The 25,611-nt window shown below is 31.7% G+C and overlaps 3 protein-coding genes across 3 annotated transcripts in view; 1 reads left to right on the top strand and 2 right to left on the bottom strand.

The window, feature by feature from the left end:
* Window positions 1-159: 159 nt before the first annotated feature.
* Window positions 160-1,080, top strand: LOC123009745 (acyl-coenzyme A thioesterase 13-like). The gene is made up of 3 exons (XM_044406254.1): window positions 160-387; window positions 443-624; window positions 671-1,080. Exons 1-3 carry the CDS (start codon window positions 274-276, stop codon window positions 822-824), a joined length of 450 nt encoding a protein of 149 aa, XP_044262189.1. The 5' UTR covers window positions 160-273; the 3' UTR covers window positions 825-1,080.
* Window positions 958-24,180, bottom strand: LOC123009744 (SR-related and CTD-associated factor 8). Its single transcript, XM_044406253.1, has 11 exons — window positions 24,010-24,180; window positions 23,664-23,954; window positions 23,471-23,615; window positions 23,261-23,340; window positions 18,891-19,253; window positions 15,380-15,589; window positions 15,060-15,324; window positions 14,801-15,009; window positions 10,896-11,629; window positions 5,945-6,660; window positions 958-2,048 (listed from the first exon to the last, which is right to left on the bottom strand). The coding sequence occupies exons 1-11, from the start codon at window positions 24,037-24,039 to the stop codon at window positions 1,669-1,671; spliced, it is 3,423 nt and encodes a 1,140-aa protein (XP_044262188.1). The 5' UTR covers window positions 24,040-24,180; the 3' UTR covers window positions 958-1,668.
* An 84-nt stretch (window positions 24,181-24,264) lies between these two features.
* The window catches only part of LOC123010137 (pickpocket protein 28-like), a 9,495-nt gene continuing 8,148 nt past the window's right edge, over window positions 24,265-25,611 (bottom strand). The window contains exons 5-7 of the mRNA XM_044406839.1: window positions 24,854-24,913; window positions 24,626-24,803; window positions 24,265-24,576 (exon numbers count right to left, since the gene is read on the bottom strand). Coding sequence (XP_044262774.1) covers window positions 24,351-24,576; window positions 24,626-24,803; window positions 24,854-24,913 — 464 coding nt within the window. The 3' untranslated portion in view covers window positions 24,265-24,350. The remainder of the gene's footprint in view (window positions 24,577-24,625; window positions 24,804-24,853; window positions 24,914-25,611) is intronic.

Raw genomic sequence — 25,611 nt, 5'->3', positions numbered from 1 at the left:
TTTTCACTTTAAACTAGACTGGGAATTTGGCAATTTGAATTGTAAGACTGTGGCTGAATGACAATAAAATAGCCTACTCTGGTCTAAAACAAAAATGAATGCATAATTTTCGTAAAAGTGATTAAATTTGAAAAAAAAATTGTAGCTTGAAATTACCGTTATTTTGAAGCGTGATTCAGCAAAGATAAGAATTAACCTAACACATATTTAAGTGAATTTATCTTAAAGTGATAAAGAGAATTACATATTTATATACTTAATAGATATTTGCGTATGGTAAAAATTTTTGCTGAAAATATGACTGGACTTCCCTTATTAAAAAACGTGGCTGCACTTTCGAAATTTTTACAAGGACAACAAACATCATTCGATCGAGTGTTACAAAAGGTGAGTTTGTAAGACAAAAATTAATTTTATAAAGTATGTAATAAAAATATTTCAGGTAAATGTAATTTCAATCGGAAACGGCAAATGTTCCGTCGAATTGAAAGTAGGCGACGATCACGTTGATCAAAAAGGAAACTTGCACATTGGTTTATCGAGCACTCTTGTTGATTGCATTTCTGGATTTGCGTTAATGTCACAAATTCCGAATGTACATGTAACTACCGATATAAATATGAAGTAAGTAACTTTTTAATTTCCATTTTAGTTTAACTTATAATTTCAGTAATATTAAATGTCCTAAAATTGGTGATGAAATTGTTATTGACGGTCACGTTAATCGAATTGTCGATAATTTGGCGTTTCTAGAAGTAAAAATTATGAATAAAGCGACAGGAGAATTGTTAATTCAAGGTACACATACGAAATATGTATTGTAAATTCAAATTTCCTTGATACGTAATACATTATTATTATTTTTTTCAAAAACAATTTTGTTGTCGTAGTTTGAGCAAACCGAAATGCGCAAATTGGCGTTAAATGTTACTTAGGGCGGGATAAAACATACAAATCTGATCTTAAAAATTGTATTTGGACGTGATAAATCATAATTATAATGAATTATTTTTATTATAAGACTTAACATGTAATCCTATGTACACCCAAAAATCTCAAATATATATTTTTTTAATCTGGTGTGACAGTTTTTAAAACTGTTGTACATAATGTAATTGCAAACAAAAAATAAACCGATGATTTTCAATAGAAATGCAAATTGTCTACTTTTAATGTAACATTTACACATCGGCCCTCCTCCATCTAAAGCCTACAAATCGGTTAATGCAACAGCAGTCTATCTAACTGTTAGAAAATCCGATATAAATAATAACACAAAATATGTACAGTGTTACAAACGAAAATCATTTCACAACACATTCTTTTTTACACATCATATGTATATATTACTGTAAGAATAAAAAATAGAACTGGGACCGTACCTTGCACCAAACTTTCCATTTGAAAGTCGGCACTGGGCTCCTCCTCTCAGCTGTTGTGAACACAGATGGACCTACCTTTCGTTGTAAATCACCTTAGTTGAATTAAACCTAGACAATTAATTCAAAATTCAATGACTAAATTAATAAAAATAATTTATTCCTTTGTTGATTTTATAAAAAATGACAAGACAAAGGGTCACCTGTGTTCACTACACTATCACAGCTAAGCATTGTCCGATTGTTCAAAACATATTATCCTATTTAAAAATCTAAGTTTCTCGTGACTTTACTCGGCCACTTTCTCCTCGACGACGTTTTCCGTCACTTGTGGTGGCGGCGCTTCGATCGTCTCCTCCTCTTGACTCGTGTCGTTTTTCATTGGCGGTTCGTCGTGCAACGGTGTGTTTCCACCTTTGTTTTCTTCACCTCCACCATTCTGATCAGTTTCTGTAATTTGCTCGTCGTGGGATTCACCCCACCGACTTCGTTTCTGGAATCGGTCGCTTTCGGCCACATTCTCGTGGAAATCTTGCCGAAGTCGACGGCGGTCCTCGAAACGGCCGCCGCCACCGCCACGGTGTCTCATGTGAGGCGGTTCGTCGTACATTCCGGGGGGACCACGATGGAAGTCCGGATGTTCGAAGCGAGGGCCGAAATTAGGCCGGTCTAAAAACATTTGGTCGAGTTAAAAATAGAGGCTAACAAAGAAGAATATAAATAAATATTAAACAACCACAGTAAATAATAAGAGATATACACGGTGTCACAGAGCTCCGTATTTCTTCGATTACTTTGACAGTAAAGAAGATAACGAAATGCGGTTTCTTTTGGACGATAGACATTCATTTTTTTCTATGGTTCAAAAATACTTTCGTCATTATAGGTAATTTCTATAAAGGGTGGCGCCACAAAGTTATATTTTTGCTTATGGAACACTCGGTATATTATGCGCTTATTTGAAAGAGTTTTTAATTCTAAGAATATCCATATTAGGTTTATGGGTGTATCATAGACCGCCTATCATTTATGGGCAATTTTATGAAAAAAAGTACCAGTTTTGAAAAATCACAACGGCTTTGCTAGAAAGAAAAAGTGAATAAAAACAATTGCAACCATTTTTACTGAGTCTGGTCCTAAATTAGTATGGCAGAACTTAAATTAAATCTTTTGCAAACTACTGCAGAGTGTTGACATTCGCAATTATCTTGATTTTTTCAAATGAAACACCCTGTATGTTATTACTTTATCGTGTAGAGCTTTTACTAAGCTTTCTAAAAAACCTAGGGTTTAGAAGTCTAAACCTTATCTGGGACAGCCTGTATACAGGTGCGCCAGAACTCGCGCCCCAGAGAAAAATAAGGTAAGATACTAGGTAAATGGAAAAAATGTTAAACAAAATTATCTATAAAAATTTCGACGTTATGTTTAAATTTTGCACTTTGACTCGTATTTATTTTTGTTGGAAAAATAATTTTCCAAGTTTTTTTGCTACAGGCTATTAGAAGAGGAAACAAGAAAGCTGTATCCTAAATTGTAACTCTGTTCAATGTTATTTGTGGCTTTTATTGGCACAATTTTTCTACATTTACTAAATAATTGTAAAAAAATCATATACGAGATCATCAGTATCATTAAATTGACATAAAAAAATGTCAAATGTCAAAAAATAAATGTCAAAATTTTTTGACAGATAGAATTTTTTAAACATTTTTTTCATGTTCCTGGTAACATATGTTACTTGAAATTTTTTTATGGGGCGCGGGTTCTTGCGTACCCTGTATACAGCGTGAACCTAAAATTATGCACAAAATTGATGTGTTTATTATGGGGCATTTAAAAAAAAATCCAAGAACAGGTCAATTGTATTTTTGTCAATGCTACATTTTAACATTTATAGGTAGTACAAAAAATTGATAATCTATTGTTTGGAAAAATTATGTTACTAATGCCCGGCGATTTTTTTATTTTGAGTTAAAACAAGTAGGTACCTACCCCTATTTTCTTAAAGCGGCATTTTTTATTTTACATGGAAAATTCACAGCTGGCTAGATGAAAATCTTTTATAACCACTTTGTAGAAGGTGCACAAATTAACAGGTCATGAATTATCTATACGACACGCCACCAATGCCTTTGCAGATGATCTTGACACTATTTGGTAAGAAATGTTTCAATAAAAAAAAAAACTAAATATGTGAAGTGGACAAACAAAGATTTTGAAGAGAGAATATACATACATACAAATAGAAACTGATACAGGAAAATCATATCTCATCTCTTTAGGAACAGTATTTACAAGGAAATTACGTAGTGAAAAAAATTTAAAGTAGGGTAAAATGGCAGAGAAAAAATGTTAGGGGCACTGCAAATATGATTAAACATAGGGGGAAATTATTCGAGACAAGCAAAAATGAAACTCTACTACAAGACGATAATAAAATTAATAGTTCTATGCAAAATGTGGACATTTAATAAAACAGAAAACAAAACTAGAAGTGTGGGAAAAAAGGGTTAAGAAAAATATTTGAAAATAAGTTAAAAAGAATACAGTCCAATAATGACCCGAATACAAATATTAACGCTTCATTAATACAGAGTGATTCACGAGGAATAATGAGCCTGACCAAATTCTCAATGCAACCACCATTACATTTTTGCAAGTTGCTTTGCGACAAATGTAATGTTGGTTGCATCGAGAATTTGGTCAGGCTCATTATTCCTCGTGAATCACCCTGTATAAACCCTTTAATATAAATATTATAATTCGTGCCACAGCCATCGCCACTTCTCTCACTTTTCACAATGTTATTTTCTGTATGAAAAACTGGAGCGTCTTGGCTTATTTGTCAGTAGGATTCAGTTGTAAGACAGATTCTTTTTTTACAGAGAAATCAAATGTTTTTGACTTATTTTACCTCAAAAAACGCAGTTGCGTCGTTGCCAATGATGCAATGATTATGGCACGGATATTATAAACAAATTCAACGACTTATTCTAGTACTTGCTACTGGGTGTTGTTGCTGTTATAATTCGTATGTTTTTTATGAGACAAAACTGGCAGAAAGAGAGCTAAAACTGGATGGTTTTATTTAATTTTATGACAAGTAATAATTACCGCCATATAGTTTTTTTTTTTTTTCGAAAACCTGATGTGATACAATAAAACGAGTGGTGGTTTTGTAATCAACGCCACCAAATTAGTAAAAAATGACAACAACATTATAAACCCCAAAAATCATGTCGGCCTGTGTAGTCGGTTAAACAGTTTTCACTGTGAAGTTTATACTCATTTATATCTGAACCCTAGAATAAAAATGTACTGACTCCAAATTTTTTGAAAATTGGGTTTCCACAGATTTACGTATATGTAATTTCTTCCCAGCCTGCTGGTGCAAAATAGTGTTAGATTCTATCTTTGATAGTTACAAAGATGCGCATTTTTAAATAAGATTAACTCTAACTTAACGTAAGGGTTTTTAAAATTTTCAATTCGATTTATCTCGTCTTCGTGGTTTTGTGACTTAGTACACTGGGGTACAAATAGATATACAGGATGTCCCAGAGCTCCGTATTTCTTCGATTACTTTGACAGTAAAGAAAATAACGAAATGCGGTTTCTATTGAACGATAGACATTAATTTTTTCTATGGTCCAAAAATATTTTCGTCATTATAGGTAATTCCTATATAGTGTGGCGTAACAAAGTTATATTTTTCCTTATTGAACACCCGGAATATTATGCACTTACTTGAAAGAGTTTTTAATTCTAAGAATATCCATATTAGGTTTTATGGGTCCATCATGGACCGTTTATCATTTATGGGCAATTTTATGGAAAAAAAGTACCATTTTTGAAAAATCACAACAGATTTGCTAGAAAGAAAAAGTGAATAAAAACAATTGCAACCATTTTTACTGATCCATAAAACCTAATATGGATATTCATAGAATTAAAAACTCTTTCAAATAAGCGTACAACACATCGGGTGTTCCATAAAAAAAAATGTAACTTTGTTGCGCCACCCTATATAAAAATTACCTATAATGACGAAAATATTTTTGGACCATAGAAAAAATGAATGTCTATCATCGCATTTCGTTATCGTCTTTACTGTCAGAGTAATCAAAGAAATACGGAGCTCTGGGACACCTGTATACTTGAAAATGAAACAGTTGCAAAAATAATTGACACAATAAAATGTTTTGTAAATATACAGGGTGAATTTCAAATGCAACTCAATATGTAAATTGAAGTGTCTACAATAGGTGAATAAACCGAAAATATGGTTAAACATTTCAACTTAATTCCAACTCTAACGAGACGCTTCTGGATGTAATAAATCGAAATATGAATAGCCGCAGACACAAAATTTTGAGCAAACAATAGCCGATCGTATTAAAAAAGCAACTAATCTGCACACGTGAATACCAGTGGCGGAACTGATGGTGCAAGATGGTGCAACTCAATTACAGATTTTTGCAAGTTACATAAATTCAACATTCAGATTCTAAATTCGCATTTTATATAACATCAAGAACAAACAATTGAAAACATTAACTTACTCGGCCTTAATCCTCTCATCGGCGGCGGTCCCCTCGGATGAAATTTATGCCCTGCACCTCTCAACCCCTGTCTTGGCGGTGGTGGAAAATCCGGTCCTCGCATCATAGGCGGCCTCGGCCCTCCAAATCCATCCCTCGGTGGCGGTGGTGGGTAATAATCCCCGCCCGGCGGTGGCCCCCTTCCCCTCGGCTCAAACTTATCCCTGAAATCCCTTCGTCCTCGTCCAAATCGTTCGTGTTCGTATTCATCGCGATGCATCCGTGGATGCATTGGTGGACCGTCCATCCAATCGTCAGGATGATCCATCATCGGCGGTGGATAATCGTCCATCATTGGTGGCGGCGGACCGTTCATTCCATGATCATAATCGTCCGGAGGTGGTGGACCTCGCATGTCGTACATGTCCATATCCACAATGTCGGGATTCATTGGTGGACCTCCTTTGTACATGCGACGATCGATCATTTCAGGGGGTTCAGGAGGTAGGTCGCGAGGCGGTCTGTCGTGATTCGAGTAGGGTATCTCGTTCGGCATCGCCATCTGTTGGAGACGATCGTTGAGGGTCTTTTCACGTTCGCGGCGTTCCATCACATCTAAATCACGATCGCCCCAACGGTTCGGACGGTCTCGGCGATCGTCTTTACGACCTCGGCTATCGTCGCGGTCGGCGTAACCGCCGTCGCGGGCCAAGCCCCGTCCGCGGTCTCCTCTATCCCTGCAACAAATAAATAATTTTCATTCCTTAATGTTTTTCACGTCCATGTTGTGGAATTTGGTAATCAAGTACACTAATAAAATTTAAATAGAAAAATTACATTGCTGCATTCAGGCATTATTAATTATTATTATTTCCAATGCTACAATTATTATTTAAAATATTAATTATTAGGTTTAATGTCTTAGAATGTCTCGGAATTCTACTTTCTAAATTGTTATGTAACCTTTAAAGAATGGAAAAGTGTATTACTGTCCATTTGTCCACTATTACATTCCATAAAAACCCTAATTTGCATAAGTATACAAAAAAAAATATTGGCGCTAAAATAATTTCTTTAGATAGCTGTAATTTCTAAATCATAGACTTTGACCTAGAGGTGTACGTATTGATTCGATGTATCAATATTATGAAAAGCAAAAAAAAAAAAGCTACATCGATATGCTCAAGGCAAATCCTAAAATTTCCAATTCGATTTACTAATTATTAAATTCGGTGTTTGTAAAAATTGACAGACGACATCGTGGCTGTTTTCATGCAGTATTCACTTTCAGCAAACCCCGTTTTTCTGTGAAAGCTGAATACTTTGTGTTTAATATCATAAAATGTAAGTTTAGTGAAATAATTTGTTTCGAGATTATATTTTACAGTTTGTATACACGTAACTTAACCCAATTTAATCTTCAGGTCAAAAATAATTGAATAACTGAAACGCATCAGAGAAAAGAGAATTTATTTTCGAGAAATAGATGGAAATAAATAGTAAGCGAAATAAATGCGAGGTAAATGGAGCCATGAATAAATAGCATATGCTTCTTATTTATTCCGGAAGTTCCACTAATTTACTTCAACACATTCAAAGGCACCATACTGGTGCATATAAGTATCTCAATACATGACCAAGGGAGTGCTTCAGGTACTGGTGGAAAAAGTAAATAACAACGATTGGACTTGCTCATAAGTCATAAAAAATTATGCACTCAAGCAATTCAGAAATAGCAACTATGGTTTCAAAAGGCTTACAGCCTTACTCGGTTCTTGGAGATAAAAGAGTCATTCCACTAGAAATAACTCTAGAGCCAAGATATACTATGCCCACCAGGAAAAAAAAATAGGAAAGATGTGAATAATTTATTTATTGAAAAAAATAATAAAACTTCAATCGGAGCTATCAAATGAAATTTGATTGAATATTGAAAAAAGAAAAGATTTTAAAATCAAAAAACTTGTCAACTACTTATTTTGAAACCTCGCACACTGCAGTGCACATTGAAAAAGAGCTACAAAGTTCTGTTAATAATTATTATTGATCTCAGAAAATATTACTTCGGTATACCAACTAACAATGGGGCTAATGAATTACAGAATGTTATTTTTTGTTTTTTATATTTTTTTAATTTTTCAATAATAACAATAAATATTGTTCTTTTATTTATTTAATATAATCTGATAAAAAATGAGCACAATTTTTAATTATAGATTTCAAATATCGAAAGTAAATCGATTCAGCCGAGATATATTACCGATATTTCTTTTTTAATATCGGTAAGCCCAGCTCTACTTTGACACTTTGAGCAAAAAATTGAAATATTAGTTTGTCATTAAAAAAATATACAGGATGCGCCAGAACTCGCGCCCCATAGAAAAATTTCAAGTAAGATAAGATACCAGGAACATGAAAAAAATGTTTAAAAAATTCTATCTGTCAAAAAATTTTGACATTTATTTTTTGACATTTGACATTTTTTATGTCTATTTAATGATACTGGTGATCTTGTATATGTTTTTTTACAATTATTTAGTAAAAGTACAAAAATTTTGCCAATAAAAACCACAAATAACATTGAACAGAGTTACAATTTAGGCTACAGCTTCCTGTCAAAGTGCAAACTTTAAACCCTCATAACTTCGAAGTTTTTTTAACATTTTTTCCATGTTCCTGGTATCTTACTTTATATGGCATTTTCCTCTAGGGCGCGAGTTCCCGAGTTCTGGCGCACCCTGTAAATGTTGTAAAACTTAAAAACTACATACTTCGAAAAAGAATATTCTTGAAACACGATCACATTTTTACAATATGTTTTCGTTTAAAAAAAACTCAAGAGTGCTATTTATAAACAGGTTAAAAGATTTCTAGGCGTGATTACTTTATAGAGCAAGAGCCCGTAGTAGCCAGACTTCCGTCATTTTATAAAAGTTGAAAATTTGTCAGCGCATACTACCAACACAGGAAGGAACCATGGGCAAGTATGAAGTTTGAGTCATCGTGGCTTTGGGAGATAACAGATAGCAAAGAAGTAAAAAATACCAACTTAAATTTATTGAATAAAAAAGCGTAATTTTTTTATAGTTTCTTCGGAACAATATTAGAAATCACCTCATCCATTGCCAGACACTTAATATCGTGGCAACCCCTTATAAGACACCCTTAAACTTTAATAAATCGTAACTGTACTTACGTTATAGTGTAAAAGCTGAATTTTAAACATGTCACTTTGGTAACTATTAGAAGATGTTTACTCTGTAGCCAGACAGTTTTGACAGTTCTAACCCTCGGCCCGACAAATATATAGGGTAGCTGTAGGCTTCCCATGATGATACTTTGTCAAAACTGAATCAACTTTATTTTATAAACAGCACTTAGAACTGTCGAAACTGTCTGGCTGCTGAGAAAACATCTTCTAATGGTTATCTAAGTAACATGTATAAAATACGTAAGTACAGTTACAATTTATTAAAGTTTAAGAGTGTATGACAAGGGGTTGCCACGATATAAGTGTCTGGCAATGGATGAGGTGATTTCTAATATTATTCCGAAGAAAATAGTAAAAAGAAATTACGCTTTTTTATTTGATAATTTTAAGTTAATATTTTTTACTTCTTTGCTACCTGTTATCTCCTAAAGCCACGATGACCCAAACTTCATACTTGCACATCGTTCCTACCTGTGTTGGTAATATGCGCTGACAAATTTTCAAGTTTTATAAAATGACGAAGGTCTGGCGACCGCAGGCTCTTAGACTATTAGGTTAGTGTAAGAAAAAAAGTTTCTATATCCCTATGTCCTTGCTATGCTTCCAATGCTCATAAAGGAGTCCTAAAAGAGTTTTCTTATTTTGATCTAGGGAACCACCCCTCGAATCTTATACCCTGACTATTTTGCATTTTTTTGATTAATATATTTATACACTTAGCGACAAGATGACAGATAAATTAGTGTATGATATGTATGACGACATACGCCTATTGCGAGTTTTTTTAATGAACTCATACTAGCATTTTAAAATGGACTAAATATTTTTTTCAAAAAGTAAATAGTTGAAGCAAAAAATACTTGCGTTTTGGGAATTTTTTTTAAATGTGCACCGATCTTAATTCCGAAAACAACCCCCGTAGTAATTCATATCGGACAGGCTGGATTATAAAAAACGTCCCAAGCTAAAATTTCATTACTTTTAAAAACGTTGCAATACTTCTTTGATCAAAGTTGAACAGTTTTTTGTTCTCAATCGTTCGCTTGTCTTAGAAAAAATGAACAAAATGTTCTATTCTTTCCACAGCCTACTTGACTTTATTTAATTTAAAAATTGCCTAAAATTATAAATAATAGTAAGTGAGCTCGTTGAAAGACAATTTAATGAGGAATTTACAAATAAAAAATATACAGTATACTTCATTTAAAAAACTGAAATTGATGTCATTTCCGGTAAGACGTGAAGCAGCATTGATTAAATATAAGTTATGCCAAACAATAAAAAGAAATTGTTCAACTTTGTTCTAAGAAGTATTGTCACATCTTTGAAAATTATGGAGTTATGGCTTGGGGCTTTTTTAATAATATATGTATAATCCATTTAGAAGCATTTTCGGACAAAGGTCCTTTGGAACTTTTTTCTTATACTGACCTAAGGAATCACCCTCCACAATCTCTTAACGTTTACGGGCATTGCATTTTTTAGAAATATGTTAAAGTAGTTCTCTTGAAGAAGCCTTTTTGTTATTACTACTTGATAGTTTTTGCAACAACTGGCAGCACTATCGTCATCAAATCGGACAATACGATGCCGTTTTTTTTTGACAACACAATTTACATCCTAAAATAACAAGACGCTAGACGAGTACCACAATAATTCAATTTTCTCAAACCGCATAAATCCGCTTAAATCTACCAAATATTCGTGCACGTCACATTACAAAATCCCCACCCTTTATACTTCACCTTTCTCTCAACTCACCTATTCCTCTCCCTATCTCTTTCCCTACTCCTCCTCCTCTCCCTGTCTCTCCTATCGTCGATATCTCCCATATCTTGTCTGCTGAACTGCGCCAACGATGCTTGCAATTGCTCACTTAACAACATCGGCCTTTCGGGCTTTTCCGCATCTTCCATTTCAATGTCCATATTGTCATCGTGTGGAGCAGACAGACCAATCGGCGGCTGTGGTATCATCCCGAATGGCTGCGTCATATTCATTAAGCTATCGTCGGTCGCCGACGCCTGTCCTTGGCCTTGTTCGGCCCCCATCGGCGGCATCAATTGGCCTTGGAATGGTGACCCTAAACCGACCAACTGATTGGGCATTATATTGGGGGGTGGGACTCCGATTGGCACATTCGGAAGCATCCCTGGAGGGATTCCCAACAAACGATTGCCGAATTGGAAGGGCGAAACGAGAGGCAAAGCCATTGGAGGCGGCTGCAACAGACCGGTGCCGGGCACTGGAGGCGGCTGACTCGTGTCGACCGAATCAGTCACTGGTGGGAGGGCTGGTTTGGGGGTGACTGCCGCCACTTTGGCCTTCATCCATGGTGGCATCGTGTCTTCGTCGATCATACCGCCATCTTCAAGCATTTCGATGTCAATGTCGGGCTTCAGTTTACTCCAAGGGATGTAAGAGACGCCGAGATCACCCTCCCAGTAGTCCTTCAAGTCTTTACCTTTCACGCCTTTGCCGGGGGCCCAGGCAAGCTAAAAATAAAAAGCCGAGTTTTATTCAAAAGAAGAATCGCACACAAGCGAGTAAGATGACAGGGAAGGAGAAATGAATATTGGAAATTTATTGCAAAAATTTGAAACTGGTGGTGGCAATTAAAAATAAATAAAAATATTATGCCAGTTTCAAATTGCGCAAACAGACGAGACCCTGTAAAAAATTGAAAAGATAAAGTTATTACGTATAAATATTACGTACTCACTCATTTATTCAAACATACATAAAGAATGTGGAAAAAGTATAGATCCGATAAAAAAATACCCATATATTCGAGAAAAAAATTAAACAGTAAATTGTTTGGTACTTGCTGACTTTAATACTTTTAAAAAATAAACACTTTATGTAAAAACGTCTAGTTCCACATTTTTCCACACTCACTATAAAATGGAGCAATAAATTGCTAAAAAATATTTTTAAATAAAAAAATTTAGAATCAAAAAATAGCTAAGCAAAAAAATAATAATGCTTAAATGTTTTTTATCGATAGACAACAATTATGCGATCCAAAACCATCCATTTTTTATTGTTATTATTGCTCCACATTTGATGTGAATTACGACTAATAATTGAATATCCACTTATACCACACCAACACACCACTCATATTAATTAATAATACTAATAACAACATGAAAATATAGATAAATATGACGTGCACGAATTCATAAGGCCTTTGGTCTTTTCTCAACAAATAATTATATACCTTTGAAAAACTGCAGCTAAGAGAAAACTGTTTGTTGACACGTTTTGAGAAAATTCGCAAATTCATTTAATTTTTTTTATCGAGGCACACACTTTTACAAAAACCACAAAATAAAAATCAGAAATACTCTTCGCACCATAAACCTACCTGTGATTCCATAAACGACTGTAGTAGTTAAAAGGATATAAAGTACCCGTTGTAACAATAGTTTTTTTCCTTTCTTTGATTTGTCTTAGAAAATGTCCAAATTCAACGAAAAAAAAAAACACTTGATACATACATAATATAAATACAAAAACCGTACGTACACGAAATGCTAAAAAACCTCGTTTTTAGCTACCCCGAGAGAAGATTTTTGTTAAAAAAATCATCAGCAGCGAGTGAAAAACCATAATAGAAATATTACAGCCAAAGCGGATATCATTACCACGAGAACCAAATTAGTCCGACCATTAATGACATTCTAGCCAAGTTTAGATTCTATTTTATTCACAATCATGTTTTTTAATCAAATATAGGTAGTACAATATCTGTTTCTAATAAAATTTATACATTGATATAACTGATTGTGCCATTTTTGACATGTAATTATGTTTCTTATATTTTTTTTAAAGTTTAATTGTTCTAAAAAAAATATTCGATGCAATTATTGCAATCATATTGTAATGTCTGAAAGTGAAATAAGAGCAGCTACTAAAGCAGTCTAAAATCATAGGTAATTTTGGATATTACCGACCGAGAGGTGCAATGACGTGTTTTCCGATCTCTAAAAGGTTGGAAATCAGCATTACTATGATTGTGAATAAAATCAATAACATATAGTGTCAAAATCAATCAGTGTTACAATTCCGTAATGCTAACAATTTTATTATCGAAAAAAAGCGAGCTCGAAAAAACAATTTCCAAGAATGTATTCACGCATTTTATTTTCAAAAGTGTTCAAGTCATGATTTAAGTTGGTGACATTTAAATTCTTATTTTATTTTAAATAGTTGAAAAAACCTAAAATAAAAGTTTCACAACATCTCGATGATATTCGTTGTATGTAATTAATCGATTTCAAATTAATATAACTCACAAAAATATTACTTATATTCAGACTCGTAGCTAGAAACAGTTTTTAGGTGGGGCGCCCAAAATTTTTAGTGGGGCTTGCTTTAGTGGGGTTTTGCAGTTTTGTATAGTACACGTTTTGCTATAACTAATGTTACTGAAAGGTTCCAAATTTCAATATAAAAAAAAAAACAAAAAAAAGTACCTCCATTTTTTAAACCTAAATTTTATTCAATTACAATATTGCTAATGCAGAGTGAACCAAAAGTAACGGACAAAAAAATCTTTTTAGTGGTCGTTTTTCAACAAAATCCTTGAACAGGTCGATTTTATTTTTTTAAATGCTATATTTTGACATTATAGTGACATTCGTTTTTGAGTTATGACATCATTTTTAATTTTTTTTAATGACAACTGATATTTTTGTTCACTGTTTTAAATAGCACACATCTTTATCTTTCTGATAATAAAAAAAAATTAAAAAAAATAAAACTTAAAAAAATTAAAAAATATTGCAAAACAAATACAAAAGGCTTTATCTTTTTGTTCTTGCCTTATTTTATACGGGGAAATGGTTTTTTGTATATTTTTAAAAATAATTGGCATGAGAACACATAATATGAAACTTAAACACAAAAAAATAAAAACAAAAAACAATCACCCGCTATAAAATAAAACAAGAACAATAAAGCTCTTTGTATAAAACTTTCTATAACTTTTTAAGTTTTTTTATTTTATTTTCTTCTTTTTTGCATTTTCTTTACTTAATTTTTTGGATGTTTTTATGCTTACCAGATAACAATGTGTTTATGCGTTGTTATTTATAAAGGAAATTGTTAAAAAAGACAAAGTTTTAAAGTAGGGCTCAGAATATTCAAAGTACTTGACCCCTCCCTAGCTACGGGCCTGCTCCTATTACAGAAAAAGTTGGAAATTTTTTTAAACTAAATTAGTATATCAATCTAGGAGTATTTTTTGAATAGAAATTATGTATGTCCAGCAATTAGTAATAACGGAAAAATGCCAACAAAGGCTACCATTAACTTAACATCTAAAATGAAGAAGAAAAAAATCCTTAGATTAGATTTTGTTATTCCGATTGACGCGAGATTGGAAATTGTTTATTTTCGCGTATACATAATTAAAATTTTTAATATATTATTAGTAATGCAGCACTTGTTCACAAAACACACGTTTTAAACTTATGGGAATTAATTAACAACAGAAAGCTGTCTTTTCTCTAATTTCCCTCTTTAACAAATATTGAATTTCGCTGAAAAACTCTACAGTCCGTTGAACCGAAAACAATTTTTCTCTAGACTTTCTTATTAAAATTTTCGAAATAAAAAGTAACCCGTTCTGTTTTAACAAAATCAAGAAATCAACTCACCGTTATGGCCTTTCCATGCAGCAGATGATTCTTCAATTTAGTAAGACACCTCGCAGCATCCTGTCTTCTGTGCATTACAATAAACGCACAACCTCTTGGTGGTATCAAATCGATGCTAACGATATCACCAAATTCACCGAACGTATTCGACAGGTCTTCCTGATGCACCAATTTCGACAAATGTCCGACCCACAAAGTCGTGCTACATACTATCAAAACACATAAAACACTAATTTAATAACATTAACTAATTTATTACCGCTCAGATTATCCTTTTTGATGGTGGGAAGTCCACGTTTTTTTCTCTCTTTATCCTTCTCCGTTTCCTTCTCTTTGACTCGGTTTCGATCACGCGATCTCGACCGATGCCTTCTTGATTTCGAACGTGAACGTGATCGACGCGATCGACGATCTCTATCGCGTCGTTCGCGTGATCTTTCTCGTGATCTGCTACGTCTTCGACGACTATAACGGTCCTCCGCCGGTGAAGGGCTACGAGAATCGCCATGATCCAAAGTTATCACCTATACCAAAACGATAAAAATCGTAGAGAAAATATTGTATGTAATTCGTACGTACTTCGACATCGCCTCCGTTATCGCCTTCACCGCTAACGAATTGCACATCGTTATCACTATTTTGGTGTTGACCCATTTCGTACGGCGGTTGAGGTTTGTAGCCCGGTGGTGGTTGAGACAGATCGGTCGTTGGTGGAAGGTAGTAAGAACTGCCCAAAAGAGACGAATTGGTGCCGGGTTTGAACTCGCATTCGGCGGCAAAAGGAAGATTCTAAAGAAAAAGTTTCTTTTTATGAATAATCAAAATAATATTTTTAAGCAAGAGTTTGAAATTCTGATACAAGCCGCGCAGCGGCGAGTTGAACAAATGATTGTTTGAATAGCCTTTTGTTATGAGTATTTTATACCATTTTTTACGCTGTTTTTTTTAATAAAAAATTTTTAAATTCAGGAAATTTTGCGTCGGTTGTTGACACGTCACTCACGCAAGTGTTGGAAAATTCAACTTGAACATGACTTGAACTGATATTTGTCGCTTGCGTAATCTACGAAGAAATGAATTCTTAAAATTTTTCCATGTAAGGAATTTCAGAAAATTGGTAAGAATATTGAAAGCTATTTACCTTCAACGGCATTGTCATCAACATTGAAAACATAAAATACACTAAATTCGTTATCGGGGTTGGGCTGGTAATGTAATACAAAAACGAATAGATTTTTCTTAAAACGATTCCATGAAATTTTGATAAAAACGGTAAATATCGATAAATAATCAAAATTTATTAAAACTAAAAGTTCTAAATTTCATGTTTTCAAAAAAAAACTATTATTATTTGCTTCGCTAATAACCAAAAAAATAATTATATAACAAAATTTATTTTCTTAATTAAATAAGTAAATTCCAAATTTCTGAATTACAGTAATTTCCTAAAAATTTTAGGAATTTATTCAATTAACTGGCTAAAATTAATACGTTTGAAAAATGAAACTTTAAAATTTTCTTTTTTTTAATTCCTAAGAAACCTGAACCAATTACCTAAAAATTTAGATAATTCTTTATACTCTTATAAAAAACTTATAAAAATACAAGGTGTCAGAACTTGCGCCCCAAAGAAAAATTTCAAATAAGATAAGATACCCGAAACATAAAAAAAATGTTTAAAAAATTCTCAGTCAAAAAATTTTGACATTTATTTTTTGACATTTGACATTTTTTATGTCTATTTAATGATACTGATAATCTTGTATATGCTTTTTATTTTTAAATTATTTAGGAAGGGTATAAAAAGTTTGCCAATAAAGGCCCCAAATCACATTAAACAGAGTTACAATTTAGGATACAGCTTCTTTGTTTCCTCAACTAATAGCCTGAAGCAAAAAAAAAAACTTGGAAAATTATTTTTCCAACTCAAATAAACAGTCAATGTGTAAAATTTAATTTCTTATTACTTCGAAACTTTTATAGATATACTTTTTTTGGCGCACCCTGTATGTTGAATGTTTTGAACAAATTGTCCGAAAATTACAAAATAATAGAATTTCTCAAGATTCACTCAAATTAAGAGAAATCTCGTTGATTAATTACTAATTACCAATGTTTTTGTTGTTTTTAAAAAAAATTAGTCGAAATGACAGGACTTATTAAACTAAACAACACCATACAAGTAAATGAATCAGAACAATATTCTTAAAATTTAGAAAAATATTTCCTATTTCCCAACATTTTTATTTTATGTAAATTAAAATTGTTAATTTTTTTAGGAACATCTGTAAGTTCAAATTTGTTAAAACACTTTCTAATTCGTAAATTGACCTATTTATAAACTATTTAAAAAAATAATCATGTAATATAACAAGACCATCGTTTTTAATTTTTATTTAAATAATTTTTTGAATCTTACAATACCATTTTTTTTTGTAATGAGAATTTGACGAGAATCTAAATTTCCAAATTTGAACTAGTAAAATTGTCTGAGACAAAAAAGTTTGAGTTCAAATTCAAAATAAAAAATTCGATAATAAAAAAGATGGTCGAGTTATATTTGATGAAATTATTTTCAAAAGTACCTACTTAATAAATAAAGATTAAATGAATAATTTAAAAAATTCATCTGACAAGAAGATTAAGAAGTTTTATGCAAAAGACGCTTACGATTGGATGAAATTAACAGATTTCCTCTAATAATATCTAAATCTTATTAAAACTGACCCTTATTTTATATAAATCGTTAGAATTCATGTTAGGAATTTTTCTACAATTCACTACAATTTCCTATTGCACTTACAATTTCAATTTATTTTCAAAATATCTCAAAAGCTTTTAAACAAATACAAATTTCTGAAAATCAAACAAAACCTATAATTCTTTGGCTTGAAAGTCTTTAACTTCATGTAAAAAAAAAATAAAATTTAGCAACGTGTAACAGAAATGTTTGCATTGTAAAAATTTATGAATAACTTACAAAACTCCAACTTTTGTTTTTTCCAATGAAAATTTTATACATTTTACTCAGAGAATCTTAAAATCCAATAAAATGTTCAGTAAAAATTCAACTAAAATGTTGTAATTTGTAACTCGTATCAATTTAATAATAGAGTTTTGTTACCATCATTAAAGTTTAGCTTTTACTTACAAAATTCATCACAATTTTTAAATAGTTGAAATTTTGAAAAGCTACAGAATATGCCAAACTTTAAACAAAATTTAAGATGTTATAAGAACCAGAAAAGTGAATTACCATTTCACCATGGTGAAAATTCACCACCCAAATAATCAAAAAAATAATTTAAAAATTTTAATAAAAATTTACAGAATTATAGCAAAATCACCTAAATAATTTTATTGAATTCACTATCTCATTTCATAAAAATCGTTGGAAAGCAAGAAGTTAGCAAACTTCTCGAATTCATTAGAATTCCACTAAATTTGTATTTAATCATAGTTTTAGCAGAAACTTTCTAGAATTCACTCGAATTGAACAACGCAAACTTAACCAAAGTTTCATACAATTTACCACGAAACTCTTAGATTTACTAAATACTTACTTAGTGAAAATCTAGGTATAAATTCCTAATTTGCAATTATAACTTTATAATTCTAATCGAAAAGTTAAGAAGTTAAAAAAATATGAATAGTAAATTCTCAAATTCACTTGAATTCTCTGCAGAACTTTCAAGATTAAAGTTTTTCACATCTTTACAGGTTTTCTAAAACGGAAATGCAATTTTCCAAAATTTGAATTTTTGTAAGACATACTCTTATAAAAAAAAAATTATCATAAACCTTTGTAATTGGCAAAGTTTTTTAGAATTCATCCTGGCCTTAAAGTTTTAAAACTTTTTAATATTTGTCACGGGACAAAAAACTACTAAATTTATCAGAAACATGTCGGAAAACTCAAAGCGATTGTGAAATTGTGACAACTTTCCATTCATCCACAATTCCAAGAATTTTTTATGGGTGTCCGGTATGTACGATGGATATTAAAACATCCACGAAACAGTTCCAACTGGACACCCATTGATTTCCACTTCCTTTAAGAAATAACTTTAGCCAACTTTATTTTTCCTACCGGAACAGTTTGTGCCAGATGCTTATCAAACTCCTCTTCCTGTTGTTTCATCTCTTGTAATTTTCTCAACTTGTCGATATCCAATTCTCCCTGTCCCGCAGTCATCGTTTGCTGGATAGTCTGAAGTTGTCGCAAAACTTCCGGATTTGTCAACAAATTGGAAACAGAGTCGTTGGGTGGAGGCGGCGCCGGTCCTGCTTTCGGCGACGAATGAGCTTCGTCATCGTCGTCACCATAATCAAAATCCAACAATTTCTTGTCGAAGTGAACTTGACTATCCGTTTTTGAAGACGAGTCGCCGCTGCGTGTGAGTAGGCGTTGAAGTTGTTGGAGTTGAATCAGAATATTTGGGTCGGTTAAATTCTGAAACAAACCAAATAAAATAATAAGTATAAAGTCACGAAATTATTAATTTACAATTAGAAGTTTTAATAAATTCCCCAAACGCTCTTCTTATCCATAATTATGTATTTCAAACGAAAAAAAAAGTAAACCATTTTCTAAATCCAAAATGAAAGTAATCAATTACAGTAAAACCTCGATTATCCGAGTTGGGTAGAACCCCATAAAATTATCAAAAACTAAGATTGTCGAAATAATAGATATTAAAATTTGTCGAAATTTTGTGCAACCAATCTCTTAAAATTTGTTTATGAACTCATCAAACAAAAAAATCAATTTTTGAATTATTGGAAAATTGAATTATAGAGACTCCACTGTATACAATTTGAAATGGTTATAACATTTTATGTGAAATGTCAATGTTGTACTTTTAGAACTAAGATCAAATATACAGTGTGAGACAGAGTTGGGTGTAATTTATTTTATCAAAGCTTCTTTAGGTCAAAACCAAGCAGTTATTTAAATATGGATTTATAAAGATTTAAAAATAGAAAATTAAAGCAAATGTTTACAATGCTCCCCTCCAGCAATATCCTGTATTTTCTTAAAGCATTTTCTTATTAAGATGTATTAAGTTAATTGCACTATTTTAGTCTAAAAAAATTTTGATAAAAAAAATTACACCTAATTATGATTCGCCCTGTATAAAATTCGAAATTGTCGCAATAGAAAAAATTACTTAACAACTGTTAATTTTCCCTATTGTAATTTTACAATTTTTTTAAATGTAAAAATTGAACAATTTAACAATAAAATTGTAAGTAAAAGCAAATCTAAAATAAATAACGCAATTCCATCGACTCAATGAACTCAATTTGACTATAAATAATACTTAAATCTTAATATCAAACAAAATTATTAATTATTAACACCTGGTTTATATAATGACATCAAAAGTTTTTGCTAAAATAAAATTAAGAGATGTAAAAAAAAATGAAAAAATGATAACGCTGACAATTGATTAAACACTGTGATATACAGAATGTTTCAAAATTAAAATATCTAAAATTATTTCTTTCACATGTTTGTGACAAATTACTGTAAATATACAGGGTGCGCCAGAACTCACCCCAGAGAAAAATGCCATATAAGGTAAGATACCAGGAACATGTAAAAAATGTTTAAAAAATTCTATTTATAAAAATTACGAAGTCATGAGAGTTTAAATTTTGCAATTTTGACTATTTATTTCTGTTGGAAAAATAATTTTCCAAGGATTTTCGCTACAAGCTATTAGAAGAGGAAACAAGAAAGCTGTATCCTGAATTGTAACTCTGTTTAATGTTATTTGTGGCTTTTATTGGCAAAATTTTTGTAGCTTTACTAAATAATTATTAAAAAAACTTATACAAGATCATCAGTATCATTAAATAAACATAAAAAATTGTAAAATGTCAAAAAATAAATGTCAAAATTTTTTGACAGATAGAATTTTTGAAACATTTTTTCCATGTTCCTGGTAACCTATCTTACTTGAAATTTTTCTCTGGGGCGCGAGTTCTGGCTCACTCTGTATAAGGAAATTTTGTTACAGTACTTATTTTGTTAAGATTGGGTGTTCAACAACCCACATAATAAAAAATATAAATAAACTCGCCTTAAATTAACTTTACCTAAATATAAAATTATCAGAGACCAGATAGGTATTTAAACTTAGTTTGAAAACAAAGAGTTTATCCAAAATTTCTAGAATTCTTGAATTAAAACAATCCAATTACTCATTATTATTAACCATGATAACTATTAATCAAAAATAAAATTTGATAAAAATTTGATGAAACACACTAGCAATTCAAAATGGTTAAGCTAGCAAATTTAAACACATTTCATTACAATTGAATTGTATTTTTGTCAATGATGTATTATTTAATATACAAGACCTTAAAAAATAACTCCTGTTTTATAGCTTTACTCGTAACTTCGATTTAAAATAAACTCTAAAAATTGAACACTACAATTAAAGAAAATAAAAAAAATCAACATTAGTTCTGTTTTCGAACTTTTTTGACATTATTTTCAAAAGTATTACAAATTAATTGATTAGTTCATTAGTGAAAAGTCATAGCTACATGTAAGTCAAAATACAAATGTATTAAAAATAAGGAAAGTAGAAAACTGAATAACAGCAAGTGTCACTGTCAGAATTACCAAATGTCATTTGACTTTTTAACATTTTCCTTTTGTTCATTAATATTTTTTTACTAACACAAGTATTGTTTTATTTTTTTGAAATAAATATGTACATAATTAAAGTTCAGCCGATTCGTTATTTGATCTGTTAATTTTAATTTTTAATTAACTTTAACCTTTAATAAAAATCTTTATCTAATTACGAGTATTATGGATAACCAAAAAAAGTTGCTCAAAAACCAATGTTATAAAATTTAGGTTTAGGTAATTAAAAAATGTTCAATTTTCAAACCTTCATCCTTATCAAAAAATATTTATCATCGTGACAACTATTTTAACTAAATTACTTGTTGTGCACTAACGATTTTTCTAGTTTAAATTTTTAGCGATTTTTACACTGACATTGGCAAACTTAATACAGAATTAAAAATTAATAAAAAAAATCTTTTCATCATGCTGAAATCACCAACAGTAATTTAAACAGAAAGTTCTAAATAATATGTTCACCAAAAGTATCAAAATGATATTGATTACTTATTATTAGAAAATGGTTTCAATTTTGTAATAAATATTTTTTAGTTTGATTCTAAATAAGTTCATGCATTCATGAACACTATTCACCTATTAATAAACAATGGTCAAATAGATTTCTGTAGACATCAAAAATATTACAAAAATACAAATTTTTGATGTCTTAACCAACAACGCTTCTAAATTAAAAAAAAAACTAGTTAGGAATCGCCACTAGATATGTGAAATTTTTGAGAAAACTCAGAAAATAACATTACATAATAACGGAACTACATTTAAAAAACTGAAGTCAAAATATTAATATGAAAATATGAATTCCTTTGTGATTATCAAACAATTAGAATTAGTTCCAAATTTTTGTCTTTTTGTACAAGTCTATACCACCATAAATTTTAAATAATAATCACAAATAATATACAGGTGTGTCAGAACTCGCGCCCCAGAAAAAAATCAAGTAAGATAAGATACCAGGACCACGGAAAAAATGTTTAAAAAATTCTACCTGTCAAAAACATTTGACATTTTTTATGTCGACTTAATGATAACTATGATCTTGTATATGTTTTTTATAATTATTTAGTAGAGATACAAAAATCTTGACAATACAAGTCACAAATAACATTAAACAGAGTTACAATTTAGAATACCGCTTCGTTCTAATAATAGCCCGTAGCAAAAAAAAATTGAAAAATTATATTTCCAACAGAAATAAAGTCAAGATACAAATTTTAAACTCTCATAACTTCGAAATTTTTATAGATAGATTTTTTTACATTTTTTCCATGTTTCTGGTATCTTACCTCACATAACATTTTCTCTAGGGCGCGAATTCTGGTGCAGCCTGTATGTAACTCAAAAATCAATACACAATGCAGAGTTACCCAAAAATAAAAACTCTGATATAAATTTTACATAAATTTCTATTATTTGCAATTTTAAAAATTACTTCCATTTATAATTTAGGTTTTGACCAACATAATGCAAATAACAGAATTCAAACAGTTTTACATGTAAGTAACTCTCTTATTTTTATCCAAATCAATTAATTTTTTAACATAAGTATATACAAATTCTGAATCTGATTCAAATCCCGTATTTTGTTCACTTTATATCCACTATGACTTGTTACAATCTTCATACAGGTGAAAAAAAATCTTAAAATACATGACTTACTAAACTGTCACCAGTCTGTCAAAAATAAAAACAAAGCTTTTGACAACTGTTGACAGCCCAGTCAATGTGATTACAGTACGTTGTTATTAAACAATAATTCTCAGTCGCAAGTCTAAAGTGAACAGTTTTAGTACCAAGTTAGCTCCTCCGAGATGAGCCGCATCAACACCTTGTTGTGAACCTTTGGTGGGCGTCTTTTGAAGAGCGGGGGAACCTAATACGAACAGGTCATTTAGACAAATACCATCGCCATACAACGTGCCAAAACAGGCGAAAAACATTCCGGCACGTTGTACATTTTACTTAAAAATTAAAAACGACAAGCAACCAAAATAATTACCAACCTTTGTTGCCGTTCGACTGCATCGGAGTCCCCAGCTCCTTGTGGATGGGGTTGTTAGGGTCAGCGAGGTCAAAAAGCGGTTGGATGACCTCCGGAGCAAACACCTGGTTCTTCTGCCATAGGTTGAGCACTCGGATGATTTTACTCTACATCAAGAGTTTAAAAAGGGGCTAAATAAACCGCAGAAAACTTACTTTATCCTCAGCGGGGCACAGAAATAAATTGATGAACGTCTGTCGCATATTCTTGGCAAATCGGGGGGCGAAAACGTCCTTATCGGCACCGAATTGGTGTCGAGACTGACGCACAATCGAGTCGATCACGTATAGACCGGGCACTTTGTATTCGGGTTTGCACTTTAATATGAATTTTTCCACACTTTGCACTACATGTTTGTAGAATTTGATTGCTTTGATGGCCCCCCGAGTGATCGCCGTCATCTTGGCTTTGGAAATCGGGGGCTTTACCTCGTACAGAGACGAAAGCTGCAACGAAAATGGAGCGGTTAAGGGGGCTATCAAATGACAAGTTTTTTCCTACCTCCGAGTTAAATGCCTTGACAGCGTCCATTGTTGTGGGTAGTTTGTTGCAATTAAGCTAAATTATGTACCATAATAACGAGTTTTTTGCTGATTTGGAGGAAAATTGTACACAACAAACTATCATAAACTGGCCGCCATTTTGGTACTGTCGTTTGGTGACGTTCGGAAAAGTTCGGCCGGCTACGAACTAAACCGAAGTAAAATTGACGCACTACGTGCGCATGCGAATCATTTACTAAATCAAACCGCGATATTTAAATTATTTATTTATTCATTATGTGAAAAAATGACAAGAATTATATTTAGTGTGTAATGTAACAAATTTAAATAAATGTATAACTAAATTTCAGAACCTGCCCAAAATCCATACAGCCGATTATTGCAGATGAGTCTCACGGACAAAAAATACAAAATTTCCATTAGAGAAAGCACAGAAAATCCAGTAAAAAGGCCAAGAAGCCCCCCAAAATTTGCCAAAAAGTCAATAGGGCCGTAAAGTTCGTTCCGCTCAGACGTGATAAAAGTGTCCGACTTGAAAAAAATGGTAAGAGATGATAAGTGGGTGCTAAAATTTTTTCTCATTTAATACAATATAAAAAATGTGTCAATTTTACTCGTTTGGCCAGGGTGTCCCATGGGCACTGTAGGTCATTTTCCAATTCCAGTCACTTTGTGAAGTTTCAACTTCGTAAGTTGTGTCTGTACAAATCGGAAGACAATCGCATTGGCTGTTTTTTTTCAATGACTTGTTATCTGATAATTTTAAATACAAGTCCTTCGCTTGTAAAAATCCTGAAAATTACTGGTTTTATGTTGTTTGGCTGAAAATGCATTTCACTAACTTTCAGCTTCTCTCATGCAGGTTATTTTGCCTGTACCACACATCTTTGTTCCATTTTCTCCTACAAAAGCCAAAAAAATTACTTCTACATTTTTTTAATTTACTAAAGTTGTAATTTATTAAAACCCTAATTATTATTTATTATTATCATAAACATATTTAATTTTTTTGTATATACAGGGTGTTTCACACAACTTTACGATGCTTGCGCCTAATGTTCGCACTCAAATATACAAAAGTCACAAAACACTGGATACAAAAAATACACTTCTAACTATTTAATTTTTGTAAACCCKTGACAGTAGTTGTCAAACTAATCACTGTTTCATTAATAGTCATAAACTTCAGTTTTTCACAAACAATTATCATTTGTTCTATCAAGAGACGGCATAAATATAATTCTAGTTTATCTATCTTAATCACTAACTAACTAAAAACGTTGTAATTTTTTAAAGGGTGAACAAACTAGAGAAAATTATTCAATTTTTCAAAAATTGTAATCGAGTTCGTATCGGAATATGTATTATTGATTGCACCTCGTAAAATTACGTGAAACATCCTGTATATACTATCATCTACAATTTTCTATTAAAATTTTGAAACAATTTAAAAACTTAGCATTTTTTTAATTTTAAACTTGTAGTTGCAGATATTGTATTTGAAACAAAATACTCATAATTTCATAATTTCTCAAAAGTGAGAATTCTAATTGTACTACATAGCTTATAATCTAAATTAAAATTTTAAAGGCCAGTGCAT

This window comes from Tribolium madens, unplaced genomic scaffold (genome assembly GCF_015345945.1).
Source record: "Tribolium madens isolate multiple individuals breed KSU strain unplaced genomic scaffold, Tmad_KSU_1.1 Scaffold_7;HRSCAF=85;Tcas5.2_LG10, whole genome shotgun sequence".
In the NCBI taxonomy this organism is placed as follows: Eukaryota; Metazoa; Arthropoda; class Insecta; order Coleoptera; family Tenebrionidae; genus Tribolium; species Tribolium madens.
Note: the sequence above shows the minus strand (reverse complement) of the source record. Positions and strands in the feature narration are given on the sequence as shown.

Coding starts and splice junctions, on each gene's coding strand:
- LOC123009745 (XM_044406254.1), top strand. CDS start 274: ATGGTAAAAATTTTTGCTGAAAATATGACTGGACTTCCCTTATTAAAA. Junction 388..442: donor TCGATCGAGTGTTACAAAAG/GTGAGTTTGTAA, acceptor AAAATATTTCAG/GTAAATGTAATTTCAATCGG. Junction 625..670: donor ACTACCGATATAAATATGAA/GTAAGTAACTTT, acceptor TTATAATTTCAG/TAATATTAAATGTCCTAAAA.
- LOC123009744 (XM_044406253.1), bottom strand. CDS start 24,039: ATGGACGCTGTCAAGGCATTTAACTCGGAG. Junction 19,254..23,260: donor ATCTCGGAGGAGCTAACTTG/GTACTAAAACTG, acceptor GGTTTGTTTCAG/AATTTAACCGACCCAAATAT. Junction 2,049..5,944: donor GATGAGAGGATTAAGGCCGA/GTAAGTTAATGT, acceptor AAATGTTTTTAG/ACCGGCCTAATTTCGGCCCT.